The sequence below is a fragment of the Orcinus orca genome, chromosome 10 (assembly GCF_937001465.1).
Source record: "Orcinus orca chromosome 10, mOrcOrc1.1, whole genome shotgun sequence".
Taxonomy (NCBI): domain Eukaryota; kingdom Metazoa; phylum Chordata; class Mammalia; order Artiodactyla; family Delphinidae; genus Orcinus; species Orcinus orca.
The window spans coordinates 30,694,286-30,719,833 of NC_064568.1; the positions used below are offsets into that span (position 1 = coordinate 30,694,286).

The 25,548-nt window shown below is 53.1% G+C and overlaps 1 protein-coding gene and 1 long non-coding RNA gene across 6 annotated transcripts; both read left to right on the forward strand.

Moving 5' to 3' along the window:
* On the forward strand, window positions 1-25,548 carry FAM3D (FAM3 metabolism regulating signaling molecule D). Its single transcript, XM_049715391.1, has 10 exons — window positions 1-290; window positions 2,030-2,078; window positions 4,233-4,337; window positions 8,212-8,229; window positions 12,505-12,628; window positions 13,977-14,035; window positions 17,068-17,118; window positions 20,928-21,012; window positions 21,758-21,884; window positions 25,076-25,548. Exons 2-10 carry the CDS (start codon window positions 2,066-2,068, stop codon window positions 25,163-25,165), a joined length of 672 nt encoding a protein of 223 aa, XP_049571348.1. The 5' UTR covers window positions 1-290; window positions 2,030-2,065; the 3' UTR covers window positions 25,166-25,548.
* Window positions 5,015-6,915, forward strand: LOC125965508 (uncharacterized). Of its 5 annotated transcripts, none has more exons than XR_007479459.1 (3): window positions 5,021-5,065; window positions 5,237-5,312; window positions 5,446-6,915. It is a non-coding gene; the product is annotated as an uncharacterized LOC125965508 (long non-coding RNA). The 5 variants fall into 5 exon arrangements; XR_007479458.1 differs by having other exon boundaries at window positions 5,028-5,065; window positions 5,237-5,274; window positions 5,370-6,915; XR_007479456.1 differs by lacking the exon at window positions 5,237-5,312 and having other exon boundaries at window positions 5,015-5,065; window positions 5,370-6,915.

The window sequence follows — 25,548 nt, forward strand, 5'->3', positions numbered from 1 at the left end:
CAAGGAGGAAGGAAACTGTTTGGGGTTTGGGTAGCTGCAGAGAGAATTGTTGCCCCACCTGCATACCTGTCCCAAGTGCCTTTCTCCCTCCTGCCCCACCTTCAGATCCAGCTCCAGAGCCCCCGCTGGCTGCCAGGGTGAGCGGGCTGGGGACTCAGGAGCGCAGCGAGCTCTGCAAGGGCTGAGGGGGTCACTGGGACTTGGCCAGAAGAGCCCTCACCGCCCCCACCCCTAAAGCCAGGAGCCCTGCTTGGCAAGGACACCACGCGAGAGGCTAGCCCCCTGCCCGGGTATGTGTCCCCATCCTGTCTCTCTACTCCCTGTCTCTGAAGCCAGGTGTAAGCCTGTCCTGAGGACTTGTTCTCTGTCCCTCTCGTCCTCTGTTCCTGTCTCTCTGCTCTGTCTTCTTTCTCTCTTTCTGTCTCTGTACCTCTGCCATGTGCCTCTCCCCCTTGTCCTTGTTTTTGTCTCTCTAGTCTCTGTCTCCGTGACACTCTCTCCGTGAATATCCATGTCTGTCCGTTCATCTGTCACACCCTGTGCCTGTCTTTCCATCCCGTTCCACCCCCGGGTCTCCTGGCTTCTCCTCACATGGGGGACCCCACAGGATGTCCTTTAAGCCTCATCCAGAGGCCTGGGCTCCTGGACTACCGTAGGTCACATCCTGAGAACATTCAAGAGCACAGTATATTTTTGTATCTAAAAAAAGGTTGGTAACATGAATTTCAGAAATGTAAAGTTCTACAAAATCCCTGTGGGTGGGGCCAGGTGATAGCTCAGCTTCCTCCCCTGGAAGGTCCTACAGGGGTAGGGCCAGGGTGGATGGGGGCATTTTCATCCTTCTCAGATAGAAAAGTGGGTTTGCCTTTGCTGTTGCTGTTGTTGAAACACCGAGGACGGACCCAGCCCGACTGCCTCGGTGCTAGGTGTCGTCCAGGTCTTCTGTCTCCTTCTGGATCCTTGGCCGTTGGGCTTTGGACACAATGTCTGCTGAGATGGATTCTCAGGATAAAGAGGATTCTGGGGTGGAGAGCTGGAAGAGTGGTGGAAGCAAGTCACTGCAGTCAGAGACCCTCCAGATGGCTACGGGGGGGGGTGGTCTGAGACCCGGGCCAGCGACCACGAGCCCCGCCCTCCCCTCTTCGGAGACTCCAGAGACCTCCTGAGGGTTTTCAGTGCTGCCAAGTCACTGGTACCTGGGGGTGGCACAGCGGAGCGGTGGGACTGAGGCTGACCCTACCCTGGCCCAGGACTCAGGAAGGGGGGAAACTTCGGTTTCAACTCTCCTCCGAGACAAAAGACGCTGGCAGTGCTTCCCTGTGGGGATTGGGCAGCCAAGACTTGCATCCAAATTCTGCCCCTGACCCTTGCAAGCTGAATGCCTGTGGGCCTAACAGTGGTGAGTCTTAGCTTACTTACCCCTAAAGTGGGGAGCTATGAGGATTAAAGGTGATAGTGCATGTATGGCACCTGGCGCAAGCTCACCTGTGCTATGTGGGTCCCTATTACTCTTAATTTTGGTCCATCAGCAAAGATCACTTGAGCTTCTGCTCCCTAACGGTTTCACTGGGGCTGGCCAGCTCAGTGTCTCTCAGCTGGCTGGAGGACAGAACGATGGATAGATGCATGGGTAGATGGATGGATGGATGGATGGTTGGATGGATGGACGGACGGACGGACAAGTGGATGGATAGATAGACAAATGGATGGATGGATGGACAGATGGATGGATACATGAATGGATGAGTGAATAAATCAATCCTCCAGGGACAGTGGCTGGTAGACTGCATCTTCCTCTGCTTCCTAATCTCTGCATTCAAAAAAGGCATGTTGAACTGAATACAGAATTACAGGGGCAAAAGTGAAGAAGAGGTGGGAGCAGAGAAGGAACAGATGATGGCAGACGATGGGGAACAAAACTGAAAGGACTGCGATCCCCTCAGTTTTAGGTACCCTTTCCTCATCTTCAGTCTTGTTTACTTTCAGACCCTAGATACCAGTTTCCCATTTTATTTTCTTCTCTCCACAGGAACACTGACCCCAAGCCACTCTTCACCTGGACACAATGCGAGTGTCAGGTAGGGCCAGGCTCTGAGGATTCTAAGCCTCAAGGTTGAGGTCTGAAACTGGTTTTGGAAACCATTTTCTGCCAGCAGTGTCTGCCCATCCTGGACTCAGAGGTTACTTGGCTTTATTTGTTCTCAACTGGTCAGGCCAGAATTCCAGGAGGAAACCAATACAGGGAGAGCTTGGAAGAGTATAAGAGGTGACTTCCTGCCTCAAGGCTGAAGGACTACAGGAACTTGGGCACCATGGCCCCACCTGGCTGGGATCATGGAGGTTCATCCTATCTTGGAAACACTTCACTGTGGTTAGCTATTACAGACAAAATATTTGCCTCAAGGAGGGCTATTCTAGAATCCTCAAACCACAGGGCTGGGCACAAGGAGAGGCCTTTGCCTTTTGGTCTGCACCCTCATACTGTACCCTCTTTGTACAGGTAGGGAAACTGAGGCACCAAATAGGAAACTGACACAATCCATTTATATTTTCAAACACCAGGAGAAAGGTGAAAGCGAGTTTTATTTATTTATTTTTATTGAAGTATAGTTGATTTACAATGTTGTGTCAATTTCTGCTGTACAGCAACATGATTCAGTTATACATATATACATTCTTTTTTATATTCTTTTCCATTGTGGTTTATCACAGGATATTAAATATAGTTCCCTGAAGAGCATGAATTTTTTTTTTTAAGATTTATTTATTTGGTTACACTGGGTCTTAGTTGCGGCTTGCAGGCTCCTTAGTTGAGGCTCACCAGCTCCTTAGTTGCAGCATGCGTGTGGGATCTAGTTCCCCGACCAGGGATCGAACCAGGGCCCCCTGCATTGGGAGTGTGGAGTCTTATCCACTGCACCACCAGGGAAGTCCCAAGCACGAGTTTTAGAGTCAGCTTACTTCCCCGGGTTCAGGTCCCCCCTGTCACTTACTAGCCTAGTGACCAGCTCTCCCAGCTGCAGTTTCCTCATCTGTCCAATGGGGGTAATCAATAGCGTACAACACAGAGGGTTACTTCCAGGATGAACTGAAATAATGTGTGTAAATGCCGTTCGCCCAGCACCCGACACAAAATGAGTGCCGTATAATGTGAGCCGATGCCCTAGAAGACGAGGACCCCACAGACCTGACCCCACCCCATGGGATCCAGGGGGCCTTCTCCCCCACCGCAGTAGCTTGAGGCCAGCAGGAGGCCACAGCTGAATTCAGGGCTGAGGAGCAAGGGTGGTGCAGAGAGGGAGGTCACACGAGATCCGGCGTGTTTAGGGTGGTATGGCCTAGATGGAGAGGGAGGTCAGGCAAGGAGCAAGGGAACTTGGCCTGATGGTTACATTTGACCCCCAAGGCTGTGGGACCACCAGAGTCCTTGAGGCGGGAGGTGTGGTACAGCCTTCCCAGAAGAGTGAGGAAAGGGAGAGCGGCCGGGGGCTCTGGTGGTCCATCATGTGTTTGGAGTTGCTCCTCAGTGATGCATGGGGGCATAGGGAGCAATATGGCTGTGAGGCAGGGGAGGCCGCGTCGGCTAGGCTGGTGTGTGTTCCTACAGAGAGCACTGTGTGCTATTTGTGGTGGCTTTCAGGGGGAGTGGATGGCAAATACAGGAGACCAACCCCACCCCGCAAGCCACCCTGGAGGCTGCCTAGTGGTGACAACTGTAACATCCTTCCCAACAAGCCATGGGCTCAGCATCAAGGGCATCACCCTGTCCACTCTGTGACTGAGGAACTCCAGCTCAGAGGTGCTGAGCCCCTGCCCGCGGTCACACAGTGGCAGGTGGCCGCCCTGAGCCTTCCTGCCTCCCATGCCGGGGCTCACCTGCCTCCTGCTCTCCTGCCGCAGTTCTCAGGCCTCCCCTCAGCATGCTGATTCCCAGGCCTCACCCCAGAGATGCTCTCTGGAGCGCTAAGTGGAACCCAGGAAGGTGCATTTCTAACCCTCCCTCCCAGCAGCCCTACTTTGGGGAACACTGCCATGCAGCATGGTCATCACGTAGGCTCACGCTAGGCCCGCCATGCAGGCCGTGGACTGGTCCACAGTGTGGGCAGGGTCCGGACCTACAGGATGTGGTCTCACTGAGGGGATTTGGGAAGGACCCACATGTAGTCTTGCTGCCTGGCCTTGCAATGTGGTCTGGTGCTGTGGTCTCATGGCAGCATCTCCTTGCTCTGCAGGTCTGCTTCACCTCCTGGCCCTCATTTTTGGCCTGGTCACCACATGGGTCTTCATCCGCAGATATATCAACTTCAACATGAAAACCATCCTCCTGGGTGAGTGGAGCTCGCTACTGGGGCAAGGCCTATTGACCAGGGATAGGGGCCAAGGATCTATTCCATCCCTGGGTGACCCAGGAGGTGGCCAGCCATGGCAAGGTGAGGACTGCCCTTGGGACCCGAGGCGTTCGGGGTGGGAGAAGAGGAACCCCCAGGCTGTCCGGAAGGCTGGGAGCCCATGGGGGCCAGAGAAGTGTCCCAAGGCCCTGGCCAGAACATATGCCTGCATCAAGGGCCATTTTGGAAACATGACCCAAGAAGGAAGGACAGAGGGAAGAAGAAAAGAAGGGAGGGAGAAAACTTCCCGGGCCTTGAGTGCCTTCCACCTGTACTTGCTGTTCCCTCAGCCTGGAACCCTCTTCACTCAGACCTCCCTGTGGCCAGCCCCTTCTCAGCCTTCAAGCCTCTGCTCAAATGTTACCGCCTCAGAGAGGCCTTCCTTTACCACCCCAGCTATACTTGCACCCGCTTCTCTTAGTTTAGAGTCTTTCATGTCAGCCTATTCCCTTCAGAACATCATTATCACCCATCATTAGGTTGTTTATTTATTTGTTTACCTGGTTGTTGCCCAACCCCATCCCATAGAATGTGAGCTTCCTGAGGGCAGAATTTTGCCTTGTGTACATCCATCTCTCTAGCACCTCAGAGCAGATGCTCAGGAGACATTTGATAAGTGAAAGAAAGAGGGATGGATAGGTGGATGATGGGTGGATAGGTGGATGATGGGTAGATAGGTGGATGATGGGTGGATGGATGGATGATGTGTAGATAGGTGGATGATGGGTAGATAGGTGGATGATGGGTGGATGGATGGATGATGGGTGGATAGGTGGATGATGGGTGGATGGATGGATGATGGGTGGATGGATAGATGATGGGTGGATGGATGGATGATGGGTGGATAGGTGGATGATGGGTGGATAGGTGGATGATGGGTAGATAGGTGGATGATGGGTGGATGGATGGATGATGTGTAGATAGGTGGATGATGGGTAGATAGGTGGATGATGGGTGGATGGATGGATGATGGGTGGATAGGTGGATGATGGGTGGATGGATGGATGATGGGTGGATGGATGGATGATGGGTGGATGGATGGATGATGGGTGGATAGGTGGATGATGGGTGGATAGGTGGATGATGGGTAGATAGGTGGATGATGGGTGGATGGATGGATGATGGGTGGATAGGTGGATGATGGGTGGATGGATGGATGATGGGTGGATGGATAGATGATGGGTAGATAGGTGGATGATGGGTGGATAGGTGGATGATGGGCGGATGGATGGATGATGGGTGGATGGATGGATGATGGGTGGATAGGTGGATGATGGGTGGATAGGTGGATGATGGGTGGATAGGTGGATGATGGGTGGATAGGTGGATGATGGGTGGATGGATGGATGATGGGTGGATAGGTGGATGATGGGTGGATGGATGGATGATGTGTAGATAGGTGGATGATGGGTAGATAGGTGGATGATGGGTAGATAGGTGGATGATGGGTGGATGGATGGATGATGGGTGGATAGGTGGATGATGGGTGGATGGATGGTGGATGGGTGATGGATGCTAGCTGCTCTACATGCATGGTCTCATTTAATCTGCACAAATGACCTAGGGGGTGATTCATGGTATGTTTGTGGAGTGGACTCATGCATGACCTCATGTTGTGGTTTTATGTGTGGTCCGAGAAAAAGAGAAGCTCAGGGAAATTGAGAAACTTACCCAGATGTCCCTTGTAGATGTCAGAACGGGAATGAGAACACAGGTCTCCCAGATCCAAATCCTTTCAAAGGAAGGAGAGAAAGGGAAGGAATTTCTACCTCTGGATTCGTCCTCCTTAAAGACCAAGAACCACCTCCATCAACATAATCAAACATAATAACCTCTAGTGGCCCAGACCAGCTCATGGCTTCACAGCAGTGAGAAGCCAATCACCCTGCCTTTAACACAAACTCCCCACAGTGGAATCTCAGAGGGCCCTTACCTCATGTGCTTCTTGTCGAGCATGGCCCGCGCCCAGGTCAGGATGATTCACGTGGATACATATCTTAGGCCCTACTTTTACAGACTAGAGACTGACTTGGCTGTGCTGCTGGACTCGGAGGAGGTGTGCCAGGTGAGCACAGGAGGCTCAGAGCCAGAGGCGAGCTCAGGAGCAAGCTCTAGAGAAGAGAGCCTCAGCTTGGGGTGGCAGAGGGGAGGAATTGGAAGGAGCCCCCAGATGTTTCCCTCTCAGAACTCAACCACCTGGGGTTTGACAAATCAACACTCCCCCCAACGATCATCAAGCAACTGTTCTGTGTGAGGTCCCAAAGACCCCAGAACGAGGAACACGTGGCCCCAGCTCCAGGCACGTGAGTTAGTTCACACGTCTGGCGTACGTTGTCACATGCAGCTTGCCTTCCAACTCCTATTGCTGACAATCCTTCAGCTCGACCATCTCCCACCTCCTCTCCCTCCTCCAGTCAGTAACTCTTCTTGCCTGTTCACTCGATGCCAGCCCCTGTATGCCAGCTGTTGTACTGTACTACTGTACTTTGCAAGGTACTGTACTGTAAGACTAAAAATGTTTTCTTTATTTTTTGTGGGTTTTTTTATGTATTATTTGAGTGAAAAGTATTATGAACCTATTACAGTACAGTACTATATAGCCGATTGTGTTGGGTACCTGGGCTAACTTTGTTGGACGTACGAACAGATTGGACTTAGGAATGTGCTCTCGGAATGGAACTCATTCATATGTAAGGGACTTACTGTATAGAATATACAAAAATGGAAGTGCATTAACATGACCCAAATCTTGCAAAATGCTTACAGTGGCAGGAAATGTAACCAGTGGGAAAAGCAGCCATCCAAAGCCACTAGTGTGCTCAGGCACGGAAAGGGGAACCTTCATTTACTTCAAACATTCCTGACCTGGTTGCATGCACCCCACCTGATGACTTAATGCATTAATATGGAAGCACATATATTACTACAGCACAGAATGTTCTAATGTTTTTATTATTATCTTGATACATAGTTGGTTTCCTTTTTAATCCAATCTATTTTATTTTATGCATTTAATAACTTGCCATCTGGTAGAGTAGGAAGTGCTGAGTGTCTCAAGAGAAGTGGGAATAAATTTACTGTAAGGGGAGTTCATAGGCTTTTCCAAATCACCAGAGGGGTCCATGGCACAGAAATCAGGTGATTAAGGAATTTCTGATTTACCTAATAAATTGGGCAGGGTTCTTTCAGACGGGAGTGACAAACCCAACTGTAAGCGGTTTAAGCAAAATGGGATGTCTTTTGAGTCAGGTCATTGGGAAGCCCATGGCATCAGATTTTAGGTGTGGCTGGATCTAGGGGCCCCGACAAAGGCCCCAGAGTCTGTCTCTGTGTCCCTGGGCTCTGCTCCTTGCTGTTTAACCTCATTCCATGGGCAGCTTTCTCTCCCAGGCAGGCATGGTGGCTACCAGCTCTCTGGATGTTCACCTTGCAGCTCAGCTGCAAGATGCTTCTCTCTCCCCCAGGGCCACATATCAACCCCTAGAAGGGCTCCGTCTCCAGACGAATGTAACGCTGTAACTGGCTCAGCCTGGGACACGTGATACCCCTCGGGCCTTGGAGGCAAGGGTAGGGGGACAGCTTCTCAAGGACCAAACGGAAAGCGTGTCAGTGTGGGTGTCCCCCAAAAAGGAGCGTTCGCCCGCTCCCTGCCGGCATTTCTGTGTCCCCTGGGGGCCCTGTCCTCTAGGACTTAGCACTCAGCTGGTGGGAGACCGGACGTAGCACCGCAGAAATAAGCAGGACGCAGCACAGCTAAGACGTGAAACCTGTTCAGATGTTCAGAGCTGCGGGAGTCGGGAAGGGATGATCCGGGCCCGAAAAGTGACAGCCACACCATCCTGTCCTTCCCGGGGGGCCAGGGCTCTCGGCGCCTCTCACTGGCTCTTCTCCACAGCCGGCGAGAGTGGGTGTGATGGCCCCCACTGCGCAGGCGAGGAGGCCGAGCCCCAGAGGAGAAAACTCACACGTGGTCACACATGGCCAGGCTCCAAGTCCAGTGGGCCTCACAACAGAGGTCTGCTTCTTTTTAACCATGAGAGAGTCCTCTGTGTGCGTGCGTGTGTGTGCACGTGCACGCACATGTGTGTCTATGCACGTGTGTAAGTGTATGTGCATACGTCTGTGTGCATGTGTGCACGCTTTGTGTGTATGTGCGTGTGTGTGTGTGTGTGTGTTTGCACGTGAGAGAGAGAAGTGGTGACAGTGGCAAATTAGGGAGGACTTCCAGACCAGATGGGACTTTCAACTCATTTCAACCCCTGCCACGGGACAGGGACTGCGCCTGGCCAGGCCAACACCTCCCTGAATTCCCTTCTTCCCACTCCCCAGCCCTTAGGGTGAGGTGTTCCAGAGTCTCTAGTCCCAGCCCTGAAGGTTCTAGAAAAACCTTGGTTCCCAGAGTCTGCCCAGCTCACTCTTTCCATGGCCTGATGGTGCCTTCCAAAGCCCCCAGCCCTGTGGCCCCTTCTCAGCCATTCGGACTCATAGGGGGGGCTCAACTGTCTCCCTTCCACAGCACCCCCAGCCTGCAGTCTGGACTGCACCCACCCTGCCCCCCTCTCTCATCCCCTGACCCAGCTGGGAGCCCCAAGGATGCAGGCTGTGCTTATTATCATTTCAGTGACCCCAGAATTGGCTTATGTTTCCTGCTCCAAAGTACCAGGGCCATGTTGAGCACCGCAGGGGCCCCCAGAGGCAAACAGAAGGGGGTGCTGATAGTCTAAGGGGGCAGAAGGGCCATATGTGCCAAGAGAGGTGGGGCGACATGCCATGGGCTCCAGGAGGGCCGCCTGCTTCCAATGGAAAGGGGTCAGGGAAGGCTTCAGGGAGGAGGCGGCTATTTAGCTGTGCCTTATGGAGGAGAGACTGGCCTGTGCAAAGGCCTAGGGGCAGGAATGCTGGGGCTCCAGTGGAGAACTTGGCTGCTAAGTCAGGGACGCAAGTGTGGGGAGTGGAAAGAGCACCAGGAGAGCAGGAGTGCTGAGACGTCTGAACAGTGCAGAGAAGTACAGAGAAGGTGGAAGGAAGGGACAATTATGGTGATGATAATAGTAACAGTGATTGAGTGCCTACTGTGTGCCAGACACTGTATTCAGAACTTCACAGGCATCTCATGCAATCCTCACCACAACCCTATGTGGATGCTATAAGTATCCCCATTTTGTAGATGAGGAAACTGAGGCTCAGAGAGGTGAAATCTCTTGGCCACGGCAATGCAGCTGTAAGTGGCGGGGAGGCAGTCAACCTCCCCATCTAATCCAGAGCACACCCTCTCAACACCTCCTTACAAGAGACAGCACCTCCGAGTCCCCCTTTCCACACCAACATGGTGGTGACTGAAGGGGGATGCAGCTCGGGGGGAGTGGGACTTTCCCCGACTGAAAAGGGCATGGAGGGGACTTCCCTGGCGGTCCAGTGGTTAAGACTCCATGTTCCCAATGCAGGGGGCGCGGGTTCAATCCCTGGTCAGGGAACTAGATCCCACACGCCACAACTAAAAAAGATCCCGCGTGCCGCAACTAAGACCCAGTGCACCCAAATAAATATTTAAAAAGAACAGAAAAGGGCATGGGAGCCCCTGTGCACTGTGGAATTACAGAGAGCAAAGACTGCACCAACACAAACCATTCACCCCACACCCTGAACCCTGTCTCACCGAAGCCTCCTGAGTCACACTGTGAAGTAGACACTGTCACACAGCATCTTGGTGCTGAACAAACACTCAGACGTCACCTGCTGGGGGGAAGGCAAATCCAAGCACACGTGCTGCCTCTCACCTTCACCGGTTCCCACAGTAGACATCACCAATCAATCCCAGCACTCTTTCCCTCCAAGCCCACAGGTAGCCTCAAGGCTTTATCATTAAGCCTTTAATAGTAGATCCGTTAACGTTGAAGAGGAAACCTGTTTGACAACCCTGATCTAAACCAACTCCCTCATTTTACAGTTGGCACTTTTAAGCGAAAGGGAGAGATTTCTGGCAAGTCACACAGCAGATTACTGAAGTCGCCCGAGTTCCCTGACGGCAACTCCCCTCCGGTGCTCAGTTCCATGCCCTGAGCAATAGCCTCTTGGGTTCCCAGAGGGGTTGGGCAGCTTAGGAAACCCCTGAAACCCAAACCCACAGAGCAAATCCCCTGCCTCCCCGTGACTGAGACCCCTGGGCCTCCTCCCCGCCTCATCCAGTAGCTTGACCGTGAAGGCTGGATGGTCAGAAAATCAATTTGGGAAAAGCTTGCTAAGCCGGCCTGTTGACATGGGGTTTATCCGACTCAGCCGCTGTTGATTAGGCTCTGGGCAAACTCCAGGGTGGTCCCCGAAGCCTGGCTCAGCCCCTCCGGCAAGGTGAAAACCTCTGGATTCGAAAGTAAACTGGGCTCTCTGGGTGGGGGGGGAGGTGGAGCCCCAAGGCTCATAGGAGAAGAAGACCCCTCCCAGCCTCACCCTCAACTAGCCACTCTGGGTGGGGGGGGTTCTGTCCAGAGGGAGGGGTAGGGCCGTCGGGTCCACATCTCCAGCCATCCCTCTCCTGAGCCACTAGGGGGTGTCTCCACTCCCGGCCCTCACTCTCTGGTGATGGTGTCCCAGTTGGAGCTCTGGTTACACCCACCAGGCCTGTATGCTGGCACTCGGGGTGGGGAGCGAGAGCCTAGGATGGGCTTTCTGCTCAGATCCTCAGGGCCGCCCACTCCACCAGGGGAGCCCTGGTGCAGGCTGCATTCGCTCCTAAGTAGGGGCACCATCACCCACGCCGAGGCACCACAGGCTTGCCGAGCCTGGCACTAGTGGGCTGTGTCCCCCCAGAGGGACGCTTTTTCCTGATTCCCATTAGGGCTCCCTCTAGGCCCTGGAGACCCTAATCACCCCCCCAGCTTGGGCTGAGACCCGCCCAAATGCTCTAGGTGTTCATTCAGTGAAGATTTATGGAGTGCCTCCTATATGGCAGGCACAGGAGTTATGGGGATGATTTAACAAGACAGTAAAGACAAAGGGCTTGCCACAGTGCCTAGCAGGCAGCAAGGCCCTGGCGTGTGCCAGCGTCTATTGGGAAGCCTGTGGGTTTGCTCCAAGCACTCTGGCGCGGCTCAGCCAGTCACCTGGCGCGGGGGCTGAAGGAGAGAAAGGCTGCCTGATCACTGCTCTCCCTTTGCAGGTGAACTTTCTCTAATTCCCTGTTTACCCAGTTCTCCCTCCTGGCACCTTCTGAACTGTCAGGTGGTGTTAAAACAACATGCATGAATATAAGTTAGAAACTGCCAGGCTGAAAGTGTGGGTGACATTTCAGCGGCTGTGCTTAGGGGCGCATCTGCCTCTCCCGCCTTTCACAGGCCTCCAGAGTTCGCCCTGGGAGGGCCGTGTGGAGAGGACGCAGGTCTTAATAGCAGCCACAATAATCAGAGGTCCCACATACTGAGTCCTCAGTGGGTTCCAGGGACCATGCTAAGCCCCGGGAGGGAAGTTCCAGAACCACCTGCCTGGTCCCTTTGAATCTCAGGGTCTGGCCCAAATTAAGTGCTCCGGAAATGAGTGATAAGAAGAATAGCCAATAAGCCCTGAGCATTAACCTGAGTTCCTTAATCCCGCACAAGAACCCAGTGGAGAAGTACCATCATTGGCCCATTTCACAGATGAAGGAGCAGATTTGCAAGGAGGTTGAAGACTTGCTCAAGGGAACCTGGCTGGTGAGAAGCGCTCCCACCCACCATGCTTGGGCCCCCAGGAGCTTGTCAACAGGGGCCTCTGTGAGCTCAAAAGGCTGCCATGTCTCAAGAGAAAGCTCTCAAGAGAATCCCTTAATCACGGTGACTCAGGTCATTAACCACCATTCACTGTTCTGCACACAGTTACTGAAGGTCTGCGGGCAGCCAGGAGCTGTGCCAGGGCTGGGGCTGTGATGGGAATCCCAGAAATGAACGCTGAGCGGTCAGACACGCAGCGTCCCGTGTCTTTGATGGGGTTGTTGGAAGCACTGCGGGAGCACAGAAAGGGGCAAATCCGCAGACCTAGGTGGTCAGGGAAGGCATCCCTGGGAGGAGGCCCCCTGTCCCTGCCCCTTTCCTCCTCCTGGGCCCCTTCCTTAGCTGCCGCCACCAAAGCTATTCTGTTCCGTCCCCAGCTTCGCACTCGGTGAAGACCAAGTGTGGCCTCAGCAAATCCTGCCCAGACAACTTCTTTGCGTTTAAAATCACCAGCGGGGCCGCCAACGTCGTGGGCCCCTCCGTGTGCTTTGAAGGCCAAATGTAAGTTTCCGGCATTTCTTTTCTTTTCGTTCATTAATTCACTCATTAGCAAGTTCAGAGGCCTCAAGGGCGGGCCCTAGAGACCAGACCACACCTTCGACATGCTTCCTTTTACTCTGGGTGGGTGGGTCACACATGATAATAATCCTAACATCTTGCAAGTCTGCCAGCACCTTGCTAGACGCCTTACAGCATCGTCTCCCTCAATCCCCCAGCATTCCTGGAGGTGGGGCGATAATCCTCCCCTTTGTAAAAATGAGGAAACTGAGGCTCAGACAGTGTTACCCAGCTAACCCTTGGTAGAGTCAGGATTTGAACTCAGGTCTGTCTGATAGCCAAGCTGCTGGGCTTCCTATGACGGGGGATGTCTAAGGGGAATGTTCAAGATCAAGGTCCAGGCATCAAGGCCCAGATGCAGCAGGTGCCAGGGCTTCTACCCAGGTGCAGGAGAAAGACTATATACCAGGCTTTCTAGGTAGTAAAGTCCCTGGGACAGCAAGTTCATCCTACAAAAGAAGCCAGAGACAGGTGTTTTAGTACGGATTCCGAACCTAGATCCAAATCATTTAGGCAAAGAAAGGAAACCTACTGGTTCACGTACCCAAAAGGCCAGAGGCAGTGGGCTCCAGCACCAGCTGAATCCAGGGGTTCAGACCAAGTCATCGGGGCTCCCTCTCACACTACCTTCAGCTCTGCTTTCCTCTGTCATTAGATTCGGTTTTCTCTACTGAAAATGGACTTCCTCATGTGGTGAAGGAGGGAGGCCAGCAGCTGTGTTGACATAATAGCCCTGTCTAGGACCCCACTGGGAAGAGCTTTCCCATTTGAATTAACCCTGCAAAAGTCCCGGGGCTGGGGCTCATTGGCTGGCCTGGGTCACATGACCACACTGGCCCAATCACTGTGACCAGGGCCACAGGATACTGGCTTGTCCAGGCCTGGGAGAGAGGTCAGCGCTGAGAACCTCCTGGCCTGAGACGGAGAAGTACACTTTTCCCAGGGATACCAGAGGATGCTGGGCCGCAGGAACACAGCTGGGCTCCACTTGGGGATCCCAGACATAGCAAGACGGGACCAACTTTCTGGGCTCTGCCTTCCACCTAGCCTAGGGACATGGGCTGACCGTGCCTCCAGCACCTCCGAGCCCCAGGCAGGGACCCTCCCTCTTCCCTGGGCAGAGTGTTCTGGTCCCAACGTACCGTGAGAGACTCAGAGAATCCAGCCCACCGCTCGTTTCCAGGAGAAAACAGATGGCCCAAATAATTCCGTGTGTTTCCTGATGCTTCTAGTGTGTTCACTCCACACTCGGGACCAACTGTTGTATTTTGTTTTTCTTCTTTCTCTTCAGGATCATGAGTCCTGTGAAAAACAACGTGGGCAGAGGCCTGAACATCGCCCTGGTGAACGGTGAGTTGCCGATCCACCCCCCGCCGGCCCCCACCACGCTCTGAAGCCTGGCTGGCCTGTGGGAACAGGTCTAAAAGAGCTGGTCTGCCCTGCAGTCATGGCCAGGTCCCTGCCAGGTGCACCCATCTCAGGAGGATACGCTGCTCCTATGAAACGTGACCCTGTCTGGGCTTAAATCAACACACATGAAACCATAGGGGACAATGTGAGATTTCAAGCTGAGTGCACGCCTTCATTCACTCATTCAGCAAAGAGTGACAGCAGCTACTGTGGGCCAGGCCCTGTATGGAGTTCTGGGGGTCACCTGTGAACTAGAAGGACAGACCATGGCTTGACAAGCCCCTGTGGGCACCCATGAAGTTCACAAAAAATTCAGAAGGTGGTGAGCACATATGAAGGAAAAGGAAACACAGCTCTGGGATTGGGACACAGAGCTGGCAGCAGAGGTAGTCGGGGGAGGAGGCTTCCAGAGGGAGGTGATGGTCAGCTGAGGCCTGAGGGATGGTAGGGGTTGACCAGGAGAAAAGAGGAAGGCTCCTTCCAGGCAGGGCAACACTGTGCAGGGCGCAGGGAAAGGAAGAAGGAGGAGAGGGGCTTGGGGGTCCACACAGGCTCTCTCTGGCTATAACATAAAAGCAGGGTGGTGAGAGGTGAGGCTAGGGGACCAGCAGGGCCAGAGGATGAGGGGCTAAGTGTCCTGCTAAGAAGTGTGGATCTGAAGCAGAGCAAAATAGGGAGCCTTGGAAAGGCTTTGAGCAGGGCCTTGGCCCAGCCCTGCCTTCCTAAAACCTCTTCTAGCTTGGAATAGGGAGGCTAGAGGCAGGGAGACCCAGGGAGGCCCACAGTCTCAGTAAGCCTGCATCTCCAGCAGGTGATGAACAGGAAGCCAACTGCAGGCCAAGCCAGGAACAGGGGCATGTTTCAGGAGGGGGTGGGTTACAGGGGCCGAGAAGGACCAGGTGGTGTGGCCCCAGCCGAGCCCCTCCTGTCTGCCTTCAGCTCTTACATGATCTGGGGAACAGGGGCTATTTGCCTGGATCTAAGAGCTATTCCTGGGACAAAGGTCAGGGCAGATGGAAAAAGGGCACAATGGACACTTGGGAGAAAAAGGGTTCAAGCTTGTGTGCAGTGTGACCACACAACCACACTTAGGAAGTGACAGGGTAGGATTGGAACCCTGGCCCTTTGCTCCTAGAGGACCCATTTCCCGTCTGCCAAGAAAGCCTGCTGCGTCAGGGGAGAGGTCAAAGCCTGGAACAAAGGAGGAGCGTTGCAGGGGTCAGAGGACAGCTGGGGCCAACTACCTGGGAGTCCAGGAAGGGTGTGGGCCAGGAGGGGCAGGAAGCTGAGGGGGGCCGCTCCTCCTCCTCCAGAGCCTAGAGGAGAGGGAGGCCTGAGTCCCCCTGCTGCTGGCCCCTTCCAGACGGTCTCAGAGCACCCCCAGCCCGCCAGGCCCCAGGAGACTAGCAGCCTCACTCACATCAACTGTCCCACCCAGCCTCCACTCACCCCACAGTGGGAAGGGCAGGGAAGGGCTCCAGCTGCAGCCGACCTGGCTGAAACCTGCTGGGCTTCTCTTCCTCCAAATGGACCACCGTGGGAGAAAACGCCTGAATATTCTCCCAGGAGATGGGCTCAGACGGAGGCCTCCTTCCCCATCCCTCGCAAAGCCCAAAGATAAAAACAACCGCGGATGACACGGAGAGCTCATGTTTATCGAGCACTTACTGAGTGCTAGCTATTCCACTGATCGTCATCACGATGCTAGAAGGCAGCTATGCTCAGTTTCCCTGTTCTCCAGGTAAAAAAATGGGGGCTCAGAGAGGCTGGGCAACTTGCCCAGGATACACAGCCAATAGAATCATCTAGATTTGAACCTGGCTCTGGCTGACTCCAGGTCTTAATCACTCAGCGAAACTACCCGCTAGACTAGAAATGTGTCCAAGCACATGCGCAGCACCTACTGCATGCCAGCTGTGGAAAGTCTAACCAATCCCTCTCAGGGCCGCAGGGTCCTCATCTACATAATGAGCCAGAACAACAAAAGGATTGCTACTTCTCAACCTTTGAGATGGCAGGGATTCCTTTGAGAAACTGTTCAAACTACACCTCCTCCGCCCCACCCCCACCCCCCACCCCCGGTTCCAGAAAAATCTGCAAATGCACAGGATCACAAAAGTACTTTCACCGGCTTCATAGATTCCTTCCCAAGAGCCCCAGGTAAAGTGTCTGGACGGCTTGGACACGAGTGGTTCCAAGAATTCACGGGGGACTGCAGTGAGAGCCCGCTCCCACCCCGCAGGAGAGCTGCCACTCCCCAGGCCCCTGTCGCCACCCTCTTATCAAATCTACCAACTGAATTGGGGGAGGGGGCAGTGAAGGTGAAACTAGAGCTGCCATCCCCTCTGCAACACCCCCATCCAGTGGCCAAAGGTAAGAATTGCAATTTTCCTCCAGAACACCTGATTCCCTGTAGGATTTGTACGCTTTGCAAAGCCCACCAAGGCAATCCAGATTACTGGACTCCGGACACTGAGTACACTTCAGCCCACTGAAAATCCCTTTGCCTTCAAGAGTTGGAGCACTCAAATTGCAGAGTTCCTGTTTAGGTGAGAATAGTAATGATGGTTGTAGTTTTTTTAGTTACTATTTTATAGGTAAGATTTATCTCACATGCATATATTTTAAATACATCTCATTTAGTTCCCACAGCCCATGGTACAGATGCAAAAATTGAGGTCAAATGCTAAGTCGTGCATTAGGAAGTGGCAGGGCAGAACACAAACCCAGACTGGTTGGATTCCGTTCAGTTCCAGAGACCTTGCACTGTTATGTGCTAGTACCTCTCAGATCAGCCCCATGGTTACTGGGCACCTAATTTAGTCCTGCATGCTTTCTACAGGACCTAATTTTGTTCCACTATCATTCTATTCTATTTTTAGACCTTAGACTACAGAGTAGCCACTCTCCACAACATGAAAGACAGAATGACGTGCTACGGCAAATAATAGTTCTGCTCTCTTATCCCTTAGGAACCACAGGAAAGGTGATGACACAGAAATATTTCGACATGTACTCTGGAGGTAGGCACCACTGTTGGCACTGAAGTCGAGGGCGGGCTGAGCTCCTTCCTGTGGCAAGAGGCTATCTGGGTGCCGGGAGTTTGGCTCTTGTTTCCAGGGGCCCAATCAGAAAGTGGCACAGTGGGGGGGGGGGGGCGTCCTGCCGCCTTTGAAACTCCTTTCTGCTGTCTTCCTGCGCACTCCCTGATGCAGATCCTGAGGCAAGGATTCCAGTGCGGTGTTTATTTGGAAGGAGGTGATCTCAGGGAATGTCAGTAGGGAGTGGGGGCGTGAGCCGGGGAAAGGAAGGCAGCCAGTGCAGAGCGTTACGGAGCCACGATCGCTGCGGGGAGCCAGTGTAGAACATGTGCCCCTGAGACACCCCGAGGGGCGAGGGAGCCACGGTGCTCCTACCCCTATTCCTTGGCACTTCCCACGCTTCTGGCCCGCCCCAGGGTACAAAGGAGGATGTGGAGGCCGGAGAAGACCTTCAGGCAAAGAAATGCTGCTGCTGGCAATGGGAGGCCAGGCACGTGTGCACTGAAATGCTGAGGACGAGGGAATGTGGCCCAGTTTGCTCTGCTAGGTAGAAGGTATTTTTTTTAAGCCGCAAGGTTGCTATTGAGCCCAAGGACAGGACAAGGCCTCCCGAGGCCCAGAAAGGACAGCTCTGAGGCGCCAAGCTCTCTGCATCTTTCTGCAGTTGTCTTTTCTTCTCTCTACCTAGACATGCTTTCTGAGCTGCTCTGTACCCATGGACACCCCTTACTCAGGAAGTCACTTTCTCCTTGTCCTTAGCACGGCCCAGCAACAGGGCACCGACTCACCTGGGCTGGAGGCCCGGATACCTAAGTCCCCACCAGCAGCTTGCACCCCGCCAGGCCACCCGGCAAAGCTGTGGGTGGAAGCAGGACTCTCACGCAGGCTTGAGACATCTTCCAAATTGTGGTGGAATCAGTCCCGGGCCCAATATGCCACTTGCTGCCCAGCCGGCGACCCAGCCCCCCACCAACACAGGAGCCTCAGCAGGAGCAACAAAGCAGCAGGGTGGCCCCTTGCAGGCAGCAGAGGTCTGGGCCCTGCAAAGACTGGCTTCCGCCAGGATAGATGAACTGAGCTCAGCCTCCTTCTCAGCGCCCGGCTCGACTCAGTATCCCTCTGTGTCCCCGCGATCACAGGGCCAGCTCTGGGCTCGGGCATTAAGGGCGCTGAGCATGAGACCCCTCACCCCAGAAGCTCCTCGCAGAATGGAAGGGCCCTCCTGCTGCCAATCATCTGTTTTCTTCTATCCTCAATCTCCCACCTTTGCCTCCGTCTCCAGGGAAAACCTACCTCACTGCACCCACCTAAATATGTGAGCCCAGAAGGGGAGAAATCACCAAGCAGCAGAGAGCAGGAAGCCCTCTTGGCTTTACAGACAAAGGAGGGGCTGAAATGAGGGAAATGGAAGTCTGCTGCCCAGATGTCACAGCGGGGGAGGGTGCTCAGAAGGTGACCGGTGACGGCATCCTTAGAGACAGGAGCCGGGACTGTGTCTTGGGCTCAGGGCTTCCCACGACGGCCGTCTTCCAGCCGAGTCCCACCTCACAGATAGGGTCTGCAGGGCCAGAGGACATGCCCACCTGGAGCCTGTATCAGGGCCCGTGCAGACCTCTTCCAGGTGTGCCCCCCATGCTACAGACACAGCCATAGGACTGAGGGGTGGCCAGGGGACGGCTGCTGCTGGAGGTGTGCCCCCCACGCTACAGACACAGCCATAGGACTGAGGGGTGGCCAGGGGACGGCCGCTGCTGGAGGTGTGCCCCCCACGCTACAGACACAGCCATAGGACTGAGGGGTGGCCAGGGGACGGCTGCTGCTGGAGGAGAGGGTGGCAATGACAGAGCTTGGACAGGCAGGGTGGGTGTCCACATGCAGGCATGCACAGCCCCTCCTGGTACAGGACAGAGCTGGAGACGGGTGAGGAGAGAGCGGAACAGGCCATGGGCCGAGGGCAGGGACCTTCATTTGTTCTCTGTCCAGGGTGGCCTGGGACCAGGTTATGGTAAAGGTCATCTCTGGAGTCAGAGATTTCAGGTTGGGTGACCTGAGGCAGGTGACATCCCTTGAGCCTCGGTTTTGTCATCTATAAAACAGAGGTAGCCATAGACCTCCACTTCATAAGCTGGATGTGAGAATTAAATGATAGCCTGCAGTAATCGGGGGGGGGGGGGGGGACCCAGCCTGGCTGGGGGAGGAGCCCAGGGAAGCTTCATCTCCCCTCCCTCTTCCCTCACTCCATCCATGTGATTCGGAAGCAAGGAGGTCATCTGTCAAAAAGAAAAGGGAAAAAAATAAAAAGATAAACCAAGTTTTATAATGCCTTACCCTAAACTTGGGCGTAACCATGGCTGATGCGGAACAAGAAACAGAAGCCTTTTGAGAATAAGTCGCCCCTTCCCACAGAAGACGAAAAAAAGAAGATGACTTTTCGAAGTGAGAAGATAGTTATCAGAAGGTACACTTCATCTTTTCCAAACATCCACTGTCCATTCCAGACGAGAGCCGGCTCTTGCTATCTGCTGATGGCTCAAACAAATTGATGGTACTTTCAGAGCTCCCACCTTTTGTCTCAAGAGTTCAAGGGCTGCGGTGGTCATTGACTGGAGGCCTCCGTGTTACAGAGCAAGTTGGTGGCTGGCCTTGCTTGGGGGACTCGATTTTTCCTCTGAATTCAAGGGATACCCACAGAATAGTAAGAATCAGGGCAGCTTCGTGGGCACGCAGGCTGTGAGCAGAAAAGACGCACAGGGCCCCTTGCTTAGAAGAAACTTGATTTGATGCTCTGCCTTCACCATCTTGAAATTATTAATAATTTTTCAACAAAAGGCCCACGTTTTCATCTTGCACTGGGCCCTGCAAATTATGTAGCCAGTCCTGCTAATAATTGTAATTCTGTTGTAACGCACTTACTGCAAGCCCAGAGTCATCGTCACATCTGAGCTTTACAGAAATGCTCTGAGCAGGGCTATTAATTATTCTCCTTTGACAGATGTAGCCCCTGCTTTGCCCACCAGGCCAATCTTGCCCATACTTCCTCCACTGTTCAAGAGCCCTCTGTATAAGTTATGCCTTATCCAGAGTACTATTTGCACTGTTTGTGTGTTCCTTTAAATCAGCTCATTCACTTTTTTTTAACCTAAATAAATATATCTTAAAAGGAAATTATATCACTGCCCTAAGTAGAAAGCCATTATCTTTTTTTATGCATGGAAGGTGACCGTAAAAATGAGCACAACAGAAAAGAAATCAGTGTCGTTGAGGCAAGCTACACGCTGACGCCTCCCCAGGTGCTGTCCCCAGACCTGCTCTGTGTTCAATCCAGAGATCTCTCAAGTGCAGGCAGGCGTTAGAGATGAGAGTGGAGCCTTGCTCCTCGACGTAAGCTGGAGAGTTGTGGAAGCCCCATGTTCTCTCTCAGTGGCCCGAGATGCCCGGTGGGTGTACCTTCTAACGTCAGCACAGACAGGCTGGGTGCATCTTAAACAGTGTAGAAGGGGCAGCGGAGCTCCTGAGAGGTGACTGTGCTCAGTCCCCTGTGGGGATAGACCTTCAAGGGCCCTTACACCATGGTTCTTACCCCAGCGGCAGAGCAAAATCGCCTGGGAAACTTTCAGATTCCAGAACCCACCCCAGACCAGCTGAATGAGGATGGCCTCACCCTGTGCAGATGGAGCTCAGTGTCAGGCTGCCCGGGCACTCCTGGATCGTTAGGGCCATAGGAGAGGATGAGAACGACCAGCCGTCTTTCTCCTAAATGACCAGCACGTCGTTTTTCCTTCCTCCCACAGATGCTAACCTCCTGGTGAAATTCCTTAAAGGAATTCCAGAGGGCACGCTGGTGCTGGTGGCCTCCTATGATGACCCGGGGACCAAGTAAGTGGGAACCTCCGCCTGCCAGGCCACGGGGAGAAGCGAATCAAACACCTCCAAACTGCAAGTCCTTTTCCTCCTATCCTGCTGGCTCCAGCTCCTGACACCTTCTCCTAAGGAGCCAAGCAGACAAGCGCACAAAGAGACGTTCTGGGGGGTTCATCACAGCCGTGGTCACAGAGTGAAAAACTGGACACACTCTCCCTGCGCAGTGATAGCGAACTGGTGACAGAAATCATGATATATGGCGATATAGGACGTATTATTATATATACATAAAAGAGGATATACTGCATCAAAAATGCTGATGCAGAAAATATTTAAGCACACGGAAGAATGTTCACCCTTTAGCATTAAGTTAAAAAAAGGAAAAAAAGAAGCAGTTTACAAAAAAATTGGTATAATCCCACAGTGCACGAGGGAAAAAAGACATGAAGGAAATATACTAAAATTTTACAATAATTATGTCAAGGGGGGTGAAACTAAGTAATTTTTAGTTACTTTGTAAAGTTCCATATTTTCCAAGTGAACATCTATTGTATTTGCGAAAAGAAGCAAAACCGTTGTAACGCTTCGCCAGCCCCTCGGATTGGCTTTCGGAGAAGCATCCTGGCCACTCCGCCCTGTTTCTCCTGAGCTCGGGAGAGGCTGCTGCCCTCGCTGGAGGAGGGGTGGAGGGTGAGTCAAGGGGCTGAGACGCTCCCTCTTCTCCTATCCCGAGCTCACCGTCCTCTCTGGTCCCCTGCAGGATGAATGATGAAATCAGGAAGCTCTTCTCCAACTTGGGCAGCACCTATGCAAATCAGCTGGGCTTCCGGGACAGCTGGGTCTTCTTAGGGGCCAGAGATCTCAACAGTAAAAGCCCCTTTGAGGAGGTGAGTTCCTCTCAGCCTCCCTGTCCCAGTGAAGGAGGGGATGGGAGTTGCGGGGGACAATGCCAGGAATGGACAGACAAGGGCTGGGGTGGTTTGGAAAGGACACATGGAGCAATGTGAGGAGGGCCACCCAGCGGTCGTCCACCCCGGAGCTGAGGGCGGCCTGATTGGCTAATCCCCCAGCAGGACGCAGCCTTGACCAGGTGGGTCATATATAAATACATAGATACATAGGTAAGTACCAAAAAGGAGAAGGAAAAGGAGAAAAAAAATAAAAAGGATGAAGGGAAATTAAGGCATGGAGGAAAGGGAAAGGAATGTAGAGGTGAAGCTCGCATGATGGGGCAGGGGGAGAGTCCAGAGCAGGGAGTGGGATGCCCAGCTTCTGGTCCCCGCTGCGATCCCCTCCTTCCCCCCTGCCTCAGTCTCCCAACCTGTAAAGGGGCAGGTTTGCGCCAGGGGAGCCCCAAGTTCCCTTCTAAGTTCCCTTGGAGAGGGTGAACTTGCACCAAGCAGGGGACACAAGAGGGCCCCCCTGAGTACACGGAGGGAGTTAGGAGGGGTCCATGATCTGGCTACAGTCACTACCCAGGGGTGGCCCGAGCAGAGTGCACCTGGGAGGCATCCAGAGGTGGGGTTTGAGGAGCCCTCACAGGAGGAAGGGGGAGTCAATGACTATTGGGGGCCCCAAGGAAATGCTGCACCTTCTCCCCCGCACCCCTTGCAGGACAATCGCCATCTATACATCCCCAGCTCAGAGCAATTCCAAAACCTGGGAGAACTGGCCAGGCTTCCCCAGCATGAAGTTGGCTAGTCTCTGGTGGTGAGAACGTTCAGCTCTGCCCAGATCCAAGACGGGAAGCTAAGGGTCAATGATTCAGACATATATAGGACCAGTGAGGAAAGGGAACTCTGTCCTGGAGGCAATGGGGAGCCATGGTAGGTTTAAGTGGGAGAGTAAACAGATCAGATTGATAACAAGAAAGACTAGTATTCAGCAAGTGCTTGCTCTGTGCAGGCGCGGCTGAGCAAGTGACTTGCAGGATCTTATTTAACCCACAACAAGGTAGGTGCAATGAGCATCCATCCCATCTCACAGACAAGGATCAGAGCCTTGGAGAAGTTTTAACCCGCTTGCTCAGTGATAGGGATGCATTTCTCATCCAGGTCTGCAGCTTCCCCAAGGACTTCCTGACCTCATACTTTTAGAATGGCCTCCCTGCCTGTGCATGGAGAGCACTGTGAAAGGGGCGCAAGTCAGAAGGCAGGGAGGAAGCCGATGAGATAATCAGACGAGACCCAGCAGCCTGGAGGGGGAGGGGCTGTGGGAGGCAGAAAAGGGACAGTCAAGAAGCCTCGTGCTGAGCTCCAGGGAGGTGGGGGTGAGGCTAGAGTGGGCTGCAAGGGGTTTTGTCTTGTCTGGAAAATGCTGACCTGGTTTGTATGTGTGTGTTTCCAAGAGAATATATTCAGGTAATTAGAAATTACTTTTAAAAAGTAAGGAACAGGGCTTCCCTGGTAGCACACTGGTTGAGAATCTGCCTGCCAATGCAGGGGACACAGGTTTGAACTCTGGTCCGGGAAGATCCCACATGCCGCAGAGCAACTAAGCCCGTGCACCAGAACTACTGAGCCTGTGCTCTAGAGCCCACGAGCCACAACTACTGAGCCTGTGCTCTAGAGCCCACGAGCCACAACTACTGAGCCCACATGCCGCAACTACTGAAGCCCGCGCACCTAGAGCCCGTGCTCTGCAACAAGAGAAGCCACTGCGATGAGAAGCCCACACACTGCAACGAAGAGTAGCCCCCGCTCACCACAACTAGAGAAAGCCCACGTGCAGCAATGAAGACCCAACACAGCCAAAAATAATAATTTTTTTTTTAAAAAAGTAAGGAATAGTGCAAAGTAGCTTGTGCTAAAGGAGAAAAGGAGAGGACCCTCTGCTTATGCCCTCTGGGTGAAGGACACAGGGGCAGGGGCCTGGGGCTCCAGAATGTCCCTTTGGAAGGTGTCAGGGGCAGGACTCTCTAGGAAGAGGCAGGGCGGGCGCTGTTCTTCCTTAAAGCGCAGCTTCCAGCCCCAACAAAACTGGGCCAATTACAGCAGAGAGGAGGCACGTAAGTAGAGAAGAGTCGGCACCACCTTTTTTCTGATGTCTGATCAGCTGACTGCACCCCATCACCCAAAAATGAACCGAAGACCCCCGACGTGATTAACACCATTCTGTCTTTTGTTCTCCCACATGGGAAGCAGGGTTTCAGAGAAGCAGCATCTAGAATTTATTTTTCCTTCCTAAGGGTTAGCCACAGTTATCCCACCTGTAGATTTTATCATTTACATTCTTTTTTCCATAAATTAAACCTGAGCATTTTAAACACCATCTTAACTGATTTTATTCTCTTTATACATTTATTATTAATATTAATTAATATTACACAGTGGTTCCACGACTTACCAACTGGGTAGTCATAGGCAGTTACTTTGGTTCTCTGTGCCTCAGTTTCCCTATCTGTAAGGTGAGATGATCACAGCGAGCGGTTCTTAGGGCTATTGTGAGGATTAATTACAGAAGGTGCTTTGTGCCTGGCATAGAGCAAGCATTCATGAATTGCTAGAACGCTTCCTTTTTCTATTGAAGTACAGTTGATTTACAATGTCGTGTCAACTTCTGCTGTACAGCAAAGTGATTCAGTTATACATATACATTCTATACCTTCTTTTTGAAATATTCTTTTCCATTATGGTTTATCACAGAATATTGAATATAGTTCCCTGTGCTACACAGTAGGACCTTGCTGTTTATCCATGCGACATATAATAGTTTGCAGCTAGGACGCTCCTTTTTCTTCTTCTTCTTCTTCTTCTTATTATTATTATTATTACCATTTGGGACGTCCTAGAGGGGCTAAAGCTCTTCAGGCACCACTCCCCACTTGCTTGGTACCAGCGCCCCCTGTCCAGGGCAGACAGGCAGTGACTAGGCCCTGATCTCATCTCTGAAACCTTGGGCAAGTTGCCCTCCCCAGCTTCAGTTTACCCATTTGTGAAATGGGCTGGAAATATCCAACCCTCCCATGCCCCTCATGGGGCAGTGGCGAGGAGGAAGTGAAGCCATTTAGGTTTTAAAGCACAACGCAAATGCAGGCGTGAGTCCTAACATTGTCAATGTCTCTCTTCTGTCTCTCTAGTTCTTAAAGAACAGCCCAGACGTGAATAAATACGACGGCTGGCCGGAGCTGCTGGAGCTGGAGGGCTGTGTGCCCCAGAAGGTATATTAGGGCGGCTGTGGCTCTTCCTGGGCCAGGGCCCAAGGGTGCTCCTGCCCGACTTAGGAGTCAGAGCCCAGGCTCACTGCGAGCCGGACTGACAGGAGGAGACGGCCAGCAGAGGAGGAAACAGGAGAGGGAACGGAAGTGTGGAACGTGCTGAGGGTCCTCCAGTACCCTGCACGCTTCCCCCGTTGGAAACAAAGCCCCCCCTGGGTGGAGGCGTCCTACCTGGAGGTGGCCAGCCTCAGAGGGTCCTTCCGGAGCCGGCTGTCTGTGGAGAGAACAGGTGTGCTTTCCTTCAGGGACTGCTGACTGTGGCTCCCAAGGAAGGACAGGACGGACTGCCTGCACCTGAGCACAATTAAATTTTATTTTTGATGATTTTGAACAAA

Excerpts from the sequence above, each read along its gene's own strand:
- FAM3D (XM_049715391.1), top strand. Across the intron at positions 12,629-13,976 it reads GTGTGCTTTGAAGGCCAAAT|GATCATGAGTCCTGTGAAAA; the intron begins GTAAGTTTCCGG and ends CTTTCTCTTCAG. Across the intron at positions 17,119-20,927 it reads TTTCGACATGTACTCTGGAG|ATGCTAACCTCCTGGTGAAA; the intron begins GTAGGCACCACT and ends TTCCTCCCACAG.